This window comes from Montipora foliosa, chromosome 9 (genome assembly GCF_036669935.1).
Source record: "Montipora foliosa isolate CH-2021 chromosome 9, ASM3666993v2, whole genome shotgun sequence".
Taxonomy (NCBI): Eukaryota; Metazoa; Cnidaria; class Anthozoa; order Scleractinia; family Acroporidae; genus Montipora; species Montipora foliosa.
Window position 1 is genome coordinate 10,786,428 of NC_090877.1, and position 10,000 is coordinate 10,796,427.

General features: G+C 40.1%; 1 protein-coding gene across 2 annotated transcripts in view; it reads right to left on the minus strand.

Annotated features, from left to right (window-relative positions):
• Positions 1 to 1,686: 1,686 nt before the first annotated feature.
• Positions 1,687 to 10,000, minus strand: part of LOC137971231 (uncharacterized) — a 17,590-nt gene continuing 9,276 nt past the window's right edge. For both annotated transcript variants that reach the window (XM_068818008.1, XM_068818009.1), the window contains exons 4-6: positions 9,131 to 9,466; positions 7,430 to 7,702; positions 1,687 to 2,221 (exon numbers count right to left, since the gene is read on the minus strand). In XM_068818008.1, coding sequence (XP_068674109.1) covers positions 1,854 to 2,221; positions 7,430 to 7,702; positions 9,131 to 9,466 — 977 coding nt within the window. In that variant the 3' untranslated portion in view covers positions 1,687 to 1,853. The remainder of the gene's footprint in view (positions 2,222 to 7,429; positions 7,703 to 9,130; positions 9,467 to 10,000) is intronic.

Sequence of the window (10,000 nt, forward strand, 5' to 3'; positions counted from 1 at the left end):
CATCATTGTAAAATAAAAAAAGGAACGACCAAAACCGAACTTAGACAAAGTACACATGAGAAAGAAATGATGGACTCTATCGAAAGCTTTGTCCTGGTCGAAATGTGGTGACAAGGACCTGTCTCTTCAGTCTTGTCGATCATGTCAAGGGTATCACGGATGAGGTGTAAGTTGAAAAAAATGGGCCTCCTGACAACACCACAAGTTTGATCCCGGTGAACGATGGATTCCAATACCAGGCTCAAGCGATCAGTGATCACTTTGGACGCGAGTTTGCAGTCAGTATTTAAAAGTTAGATGGGTCGCAAATTCTTGTGCAGACGCTTGTTGTCGTTCTTGTAGAGAAAACGTAAAAGACACTCACGTTGACTATCAGTGAGAAAACCCCCAAGATAGTTCTCATTCAGAATCCGAGTAAGGACATCGCCGAGGTCACCCCAAAAAGGAAGGTAAAGGTCGGTCGGTCGGGAGGCCGTCAAAATCGGGTACCCTGTCAGTACGCAGACCCTTTAAAGCGGAGAAAAGCTCATCCTGCCTGAATTCACCTTCGCAACTTTCACGCTCGGATTCCGATAGCGAGAAACTCAAATCATCGATCAAATTGGATTGAACCTGGAGATCAAGGTTCAGATTCTTATAAAAATTCACAAGAATCGATTCAAGATCAGAATGAGCTGACTTTTCCACGCCATTAGCATCGAGAAGGCAAGCATACGTTTTCCTCCGCCCTTTTCTTCTCCAGACAAAAAAAGAACCTAGTTGGCCTCTCACTCTCTTCGACCCACTAAGCGCGTAGTTCCCTCTGTCTTGCGAGTAATGAGAGAGGAGAGGGAGCTCTAAAGGTCTCTAATCTCGGAAGCAACAGAAGAATCGCCAAAGGCGCGGGAAGCCGAATAAGGCATCTTGTTAATAAAATAAAATAAAAATAAATAAATCTGTTAAACGGTTACGCGCGAGGTTGATCGCCCTACGGACGACGAACACAAAAATGGATGCAGAACTTCCGAATATTAACTTTCAAATTGTCCCACCACGCGCCGAGTGAGGGAAAACTACTAGCAAAACAATCTTTCTTCCTGTTAATAAACAGGGACATCTCGTGCTTGAATGGCCGTGATCCGAAAGTGAACTAGAATTAAAGGGCCAAACACCGCTACGGGGGCTACAGTTGTCGAATGATAAGGTAAGTTGAACGAAGTCATGATCAGAAAAGGTACACGGGAAAAATCGGAACTACGCACATGCGGCTCCAAATCACGAGAAATCAAACACCGGTCAATAAGGGAAGCTTGCGAATAGGCATCAATAGCCCAAGTAAAAGAAACTCCCCGAGGAGGGGAGGGTGTGGTAGTTCCACAAAAATGACAGTAGTCGGAACGATCAATTTAGGAGAAAAAATGAAAATTTATCCTCAAGTGCTGACGTTCTTCATAAAATCTCAAATTTGGGTTCGTGTCGGACCTCATTGAACTTGTTTGCTGACGACTGCAAAGAAATAGACAAAAGTGAAAAACGGGGGAAGAGTGCCACTGTGAATGGGATAACCAGGGGTTGGTTTGAACAACCCGTTGTTTTAAAGTCATCCCACTTTTGCCTGTTTCCGTTTCACAGAAACACCAAGTTCAAAGAGAGCAGAGATATTTCGAGCCCGAGGACCGATCTCAACAAACAAAGAAGACGCGAGTATATCTTTAACTTCAGATTTTAATGACTACTTGTTACTGCTTCACATGGAACTTATTGCCATAATATACTCGTGGCGAATAATTTAACAATTTTCATCAGTAAAGATTGAATAAGTTCAGACGATTAAAGGCGCCTGAAAATGCATTATTCACTTGACATTTCGCAAATTACTGCAGCTTACTTTTAAGATTGGTGTTCAGGAAAGTACCGCGAATGTCAGGCTTACAGAGGGTACCGAACGGCGGTAAGTTTCCTGCTATCTCAGGAAACGACGTCGCTGCCTCAGTCCGGCTATAACAGTTAATTACACCATATTTTTCTGTCTGTTGTTTATCTACTCCTGGACAATTGCCTTGAACTTTTTGATCACTGATATCGCCGGGTTTATTTTCGGCAACGAAGACAACGGATTGACCTGTTGTCCCTTGGGTGATTCCGGGTGCTTCAGGATCACACACAGCTTTCCAATAATATTTTGGCGTCAGGACTCTGCCGTTCACTCTGAATACTGAATCGTTGACTAACGCTGTTCCACCTAAAGGCAACGCAAGACCAAAATGTAAATTCAAACGCTCAAACCAACCAAAAATAACATATCCTCATTTCAGTGATACATACAACTTGTTTTTTGAATTATGGAATTGAAAAGTTTTGGTTTGTTTAGCTACCATTTTGTAGGGGTTGACCAACTTGGGAACTCTGATATGACTTATGGGGTCACTTTGACTATGCAAGATCATTGATATTTTGCGAAAAAAAGGCAAACATTGTCAACTTTCGGCTTCACTACAATCACTTTGCAGCGGAAGAATCCTCAACGAATATTATTTTGGCGCCAGGACTCTGCTGTTTAATCCGAATCCTGAACCGGCGATTAACGCTGTTCCGCCTAAAGGTAACGCAAGAACGAAACTGATGTAAGCTCAAACGAAAAAAAAGTATCATAATCTTTCATTATGCAATTGAAAGGTTTTGGTTTGTTTAGCCACCATTTTGTGTCAGTTGTTACACCCGGAGCACGTCTAGTATAACTTATAGGGTCACTGTGACCATACCGAGGTTATTGCACCCCTGATGATAATTGGCAAGAAAAGCAAACACTGCTAACATTCGGCCTGAACTGCAATCGCTTTTCAGAGGAAGAAACCGCAACGAAAAGGAGACAAAGTCGGAAGTAGAAATATTTCGTGGGGTTGAACAGCTTAACATATACTGAAAGAAAGCCATATTGGAAAACATGCATTGCTCTTCTTGAAAATTGCCCGTCGTAATAAAACTTCAAGCTAAGGGCACCCAACGATGATCTTCGGTGAAACTTGAACGAGAATTTTGAAAGAATATTATTATACTTGAGCAAACTGGATATCACAGCTAGGCGAACAGTGTGGTCTCGGGTTAAATTTTCTAGGTGCGCAACGTATCCTTGGGAAGATATTTCGACCAGGAGGTGAGACGAATGAGAATTTCAACAAACGTTGGATCCGCAGCCAGAAATCAAGAAAAGAAATTTATTGCCCAGAGGAAATAAATGGATTTATGCTGAGTGTGACATGCTTAGTTAGTTATTCCCCATGTTGCAGTTTGGGCATTCCTGTGATCCGGGATTTTCTCTAGATCATCCACCATTTGTGCAAGCTAAGCGGAGGATGATTCAACAGAGTCAAATCAATTTTCCCTCCCCATCCTCCCTATTTTTACTTTCTTGTGGATGGTGGGTGTGCCCTCACCTTTGCCTGGATCATGACTTCTATATTTGGGTATTTCCTAGGTTACCATGCTGATTTTCAATAAACGGCCTAGCCCATCAGGACTCGGCCAAAAGATCACAAACATTGTGTCCCAGCAAACGGATCTCGCCCAGAGCAATGCCTTGCCAACAATATCAGTCCGACTGTATGGAGCATAAAACAGTAATCTGTTCAGCTTGTACAGGCCAGACCACTACCTAATTTTGCAGGTATAAACTTCTTATTAAACAGTACTTGTAATGTACTGATACCTGAAGTCAATATATAGGACTGTCGCTTGTCCTCATGGGAATGCTATGGCCACGCTTTCCGGTTTTGCCAATGATGGAATTCTGAATTTTTGTAACAGTAAAGTTGATATTTTCTAAAGTAAAAATCTGGTGTGTTACATGACCTTTAATGGGAGCACAGTTCAGTTGTTGACTTCGGTGTTTATAAAATATTTCAAACCAGTTCACTGTAATAACCTAAAACCATTCGAGAGTTAACGTTTTGCACTGTTTCATAGCTCAGTACCCTACTTTTTTGTCTTATCAAAATAGTATTCCATTGTTTGTCACTTTTCACGACAGTATCATATCTTAACACTAAGTTCCAATATGATAAAAGCATTCTCCACGCGGGGGAAGATTTTGCGATAACTATTACTCGCGTATACCTGAAAACAGAGGCCTAGAAGACAAGATGCAAGTTTCAAATTTACCAGAAATCCCAGTCATTGATCAAGTTTCATGGCACTTGACTGGATTTCTTTACATAGGACTTTAAAAATGGCGGACATAAAATTACAGACGATTGTATGAAATAGGCCATTTCCGAGTTCATGTCTGCATCCTCTTCAGAGCGAAGTTTTTCTTATGAAAATTAATTTTCAAAAATATGTAAAGTAGAACCAGAAACCCATAAGGGTTGAAACGTGTAACGCGCGTTCACAACTTCCGAATATTCAGTGCGAACTGATTGGTTGAATGTTTCAGTACTAAGTACCATATTTGGAAACCCCTCGCTCTTGTTGTTCCAAATATGGTACTTAGCAAATTGAATATTCAGAAGCTTGTTTCCCAGCACACAAGGGGCCGTTACACGTTTCAACCCTTATGGGTTTCTGGTAGAATTAATTGTCATCACAAAAAGTTTGCTCTTAGACTCGCTTTGAAGAGGAGGCAGACATGAACTCGGAAATGGCCTATTGGAAACTAATTTACAAAAATAGGCACGCATTGCGTACGTGTGGTAGAGCAGTAACACAGCGCTTTGTTCCATATTGTCAACTGAGTTGCGTTTTGTCTTCCAGGATAATCAAGTTGTCTTTGCGTAGCTCTAATAGTACACGATATTGTTTTGGTACCGTCTATCATTACAGTGCCATGGTAGATATCTTAGGTAAAAAGCCCTGGCCACAGTAGATGTCTTAGGTAAATATACAACTAAAACCAGAAAGATTGAAGAAAACAAAAGGGAATCGAGAAAAATTGGCTTCGAGGCTGACATGTTGATCATTTTCAAGTTCGCTTAAAACTTCTTTTTCACCATTAGTTCGAGCGTGCATTCTGAGCGCGTGACAGCTTTCTTAAACAAAAGTTCACTGATGTTTTTCCTTGTCCGGCGTGGTTAGTATTTGGATGGGTGACCTAAAAATCTACCCCATGGTAACAGAAACATAGGACTGAAAATTATATTTTAACGCTCAAAAATGCTAAATAAGCAAGGTACAGATTTTGCTAGCCTGCTTTATGCAAAGCAAATATTGATGCAAAAGTAAATAAATATTGATACACAGTTTTTAGGAAGAGCAGAAGGAAGTTTTCAGGAAGGTCGATCGAGAATAAAATACTTTGCCATCAGCAACGAAATTTGCGACATGAAAACAACCTTAGTTTTGAACCACTAATATAAAAAGTCACCATCAGCGAAAAACATTTTGGGAGATTTTTGCTTCGCTCAATTTTTATATTGTACTTCTTGCTGCACAAGTAAATCACAAAATCGAAAGTGACATCGAATTCAGCGGGCGCCGTGATCAAGTTATCTTGCATGATTGCACGCGAAAAAAAGGATACATCGGTGTCAAAAAGATGGCAAGACACCGGGTTTTTGTTTTTGCTAGTTTGTTTTTTTTTTTTTTTTATCAAGTGTTTTAAAGATTTACAAGAAATATGCGAATTCAACACAAAGATCACAATTGCCCAACTCTTGAGGTCAACCATTGTTCTGCAAAGTCAAAAATTGACCCTCCTAGACGAGGTTATTTATCACCAGGTAATTCCATCGTTTTGGAAATAGCAGCTGCTTTATTATTCATCAGCGTCACAAATTCGTGCCGATCTTGGAACTCATTTTGTTGAAACTCAAGCGCGCTTCCAACAGACCTGTTTATGTTCGTGAGTTATGCACGCGCTGTGGGCCTATTGTCACCACGGTGACACTTCCACAAAAAAACAAAGCTTTGAGCAAAGACGGTCATCTTCCATCACTCCTAAAGGAAATAACATTTCTTTAACATCACAGAAAAGCCGAGTGTTTATTGGGTGATTCGAGAAAGAAAAAGTCCGAACAAATTTAAATAAAAAATACGTTCTAAAAGACACCACATTCGTCATATGCCAGATACTTGTCCCATTTTTCTTGAAACTACTCACCACAAGTTCTTTTTTGAACCTAAAAACTTGTGTGAAGTTATTTCCACTACTCTCGATAGCATCGCAAAAAGAACAGCCCCTTAGAAAATGAATTAAATATCCCGTAGATCGGCATAAAAGATCAGACAAATCTGTGGCTTTTGAAGGCAATATTTTGTTTTAACCCCTCGCATCACTGGGAAGACGATATCCGTGAAGACTGCCACAGGAAAGAGGAAAGCGTGGTTGCATTAAAATGGTTTAAGACGTTGCTACAAGTCCTGGAGATTCTTTTTATCCTTGTCATTTAAATTCAAAACACGTTCGACTTATTCAGCAAGCGCGAACAGCAAAATATTGATAGTAAGCATGATCGAATAATCCACACAATCTTTAAAGTGCTACTATGCCCAAAAAGTCAATTATTTCTTTGGATTTCAAAACTATGTTAACTAACCAATTAAGTGACCCAAGTTTTAAGCCTTGATTTAAAAAAGACACCTGTTTATTTTAATTGGAATTTTCCTATTTAACGGTCCGCCATTAATAACTTTAAAGTCTTGAGGGAGCTGGATTGAGAAAATGACGTCAAAGACTTACTAGTAGTTTAAGAATGCAATGCGTGTGTACGCGGCTGAATTAATATGCAGGGCAGGAGTTTCGGACTTTCAGACTTTTAAACTCGGGTTTTGCATATGTAGTAAGCATTTACGCACTGAAATTTTAAGCCAGTGGGTAACTGACGTCACTTTCCCTAGATCCAACCCCCTCAGGTCTAACCAGTCACTTTTAAAGGTGTGTAATGGTGGACCGTGAAATCTAAAAATTACACCGAAAGTAAACATCCTTTGGATAAAACTCAAGGCTCAAAATTTCGCCAGTCAGGTGTTGACCAAACACACTTTCAAAATCGGTAGAGAAAAAGGAAGTGGCACTTTAAGCTTTAATTCTCAGCGCCACATTGTTTCGGAAACTTGACACCGGTGAGCATACTCTCCAGGCCGTGAGGAAAACTGAAGGCATAAGATATCGCGTGAACAAGATGACCGACTTTTCTGGTGAGTGATGATTTACGATTAAGAGGTCGATAATCGTTCCTGACCATTACTCAGTGAGCAATGCATTCTGGTCGCTGCGCAGTGCATTCTGGTCAAAAGCGCGATGTGTTATGGTAAAAAGCAAGCAATTTTACATCGATTTGTATGTTTCTGCTCTCTCGCCTCTCTCCGCGCTCGGCAGGTAAAAGGTAAACTCGTCTTTTAAAATAAACCTTCGTTGGAGGCTAACGGAAAATGACCAGCGTCACAAATAAAAAAGTACAACATGAATTGTGTATCAACAGATTCGTATCATCATAAAAAATAAACATGATCTTACCTGTGCCTGTGAAGATATACAATGTCCTCTGTTTAGTTCTAGAATAAGTTCTTATAGCTGTTTCAAGGGCATTCCAGTTACCGCCATTGAATGGTTGCCATTGTGGTGCGCAGTTGGTGGTCGTGTAGGTTACATAAAATTCGCCGTTATCTTTAGAAAAATCACCGTCCGGTGAAAGATGCCCCCGCGCCAAAACGCTATTATTGAAGGAACCGTAGTTGGGAATAGCCTGCGTTGCACTGTAATCTCCAGTAGTTGCTACGTTGTCTAGGGCTGCAAATTGAGCGCATTGATATAATTTTCTTACCGTCTTGATCAAGCCTATTTTTCAGAGACCAGTTGCTCAATCTGGTTGAGCATTTTGCATGAACAACTGGAGAGAATTTGAAGGACTCAAAAACGATTACAATAATACTATAAGCTCACTTGAGAGATAATGGCCGCTTTTATACTGGAGACGTATAATACGTCTGGGCAACTTTAGGAAATTTAATGTAATACCTCTTTTAGAGCGATTTTCAATTGAGTGTGGAAAGTAATTAGCGAATTGCTTTGGTTTTGCATTACTTCACTCAGTGATTGGTTCAAAGTTCTCGCGCCACTTTTTCAACCAATCAGAAGTGAAAGCAAAACCAATCGTGGTTCGTGCGTGCACATTTTCCCGCGCTTTGTGTCAGCTACGTGTAATTACTTCTAGTTTTGATTGGTTTACTGGATTGTGTCCGTCCTTTTTGATTGGCCAAAGTAATTACTTTGGTTTTGGTTTTACGACACTCGATTGAAACTCGCTCTAGCTCGTCATTTAATTCGTCCCGTATAAGGACGGGCGAGAGACGCATCATACTTTTGGACAAACTAAATCGTTTAATGCGTCTTTCAGGACTCACTAAACGATTTAATTCGTCCAGACAGATAATGCGTCTCTCGCCCGTCTTTATACGGGACGAATTAAATGACGAACTAAAAGACGCATTAAATTAAAGTGCCCAAAGTCGCCCAGACGTGTTATACGCCTCCAGTATAAAAACGGCCAATTATGTCTATATGTGATTCCTATAGATAATTTAGCACGTACTACGGAACCGCGACTTACTATAATGCATAAGACAGTGTAAAAAGATTGTAGACGGAAACTGTCCTAAATGCTTTAGAAATTATATTCTCGAGTCTCATCAAACCACATCATGATTTGCAAATAGCCAGTCATTTGTGATTCCTACTCTTGTAATTACAGTTATTGGCTTAGACATGCTAGACTACAGCATAAACCTATATGCTACACGTTAAGCAATGCAAATTTAAGTAATTTCTGACAATTCGTCTGTTGAACATTTATCATTTCAAGGACATTTTAAAGATTCAGAAGATTTGTATCTATGGCGATTTTGCCAGTTCCGTTCGGAAAAATAGATCCCCTTCCGGGCTAACCCTTTATGGTGAGGCTCCAAAAGTCGAAAAGTGCCCGACTTATGCCCTAAGAGATTGATTGAGTTAGGCATCCACAGAGCCATAAATTGACCCAGAGCGAGGTCAGCAAATTTTTTGTTGATCAGAGCAATTCGTCGTGTAGATTCCACCGAAATTTCCACTCTTGTTGACACATTAAACTATTAGTCGCTTCTCCTGGAGTTTGAACAATACTGAGGTTGCACTTTTCATATCTTTGTGAAGGAAAATAATAAAAATTATTATTTTTTTTACCCAGAGTTGCGTCTGATATCCAATTTTTATCTGCATCGTCCGGATTCGTGAAAATTTGTTGTGGGGCTTTTGTTACGCCACCGCTTTGAAGGATGTGTCCCGTGAATTCTGGAATACGTTTTGCTGTATTATAGCATACAGCAAACAGCGCCCTTTCCTGCCCCGCTGTGCCATAGCCGCCATAACAAAGTTGCTGGTGCGAACAGGGGACCTGACCATTAAGCACATTTTGTGGCCAAGAGTTAAAATGACAAGTGTTGATGTTATTGGAGAAAGACGACCGTGTACCCACGGGTCCCACCCCTGGCGTCGCCATTCTCTTCTGGTACTCCAACGCTGTTTTGAAAGAAAGGATGAAAAAAAGCAGTGTCTGTTCGTTGTCAATACCCTCCTTTAATGAGAACGTCAAATTTTAGGCTGAGGCTGAAATTCCTTGGGTTTTATTTTTCTATCATTAACCCTGAAAATGTTCTTGACATGTTCTTTTAAAGTTCAATGCCTGGAATCAAATCAAATCGGACAAGACCATGTGATATCAAAAGCCACAGTGTTAAGGACGATGCCTACTATTGTTATTGCGCATACGCTCTGCGCATCTCGAGATACTCAGATTTCCTATCGGTGATGCTTACCAATACAGTGATATTTTTTGCGCGGTTTAAAACTACCCGGATAAAGTATATCTTAATAATAATAATAATATAATAATAATTATATTAATAATTAATAATTATTCACTCTTTGCTAAGTTTCAAGAGGGGTCAGTAGCTAGAAAATGCATAATAGGACGAGATTGCAAAACTTACAGGATAAAAATAACAGTTAGCCGTACTTAAAAGTAATAAACTTATCAGTGCGCAAAAGTCTGTT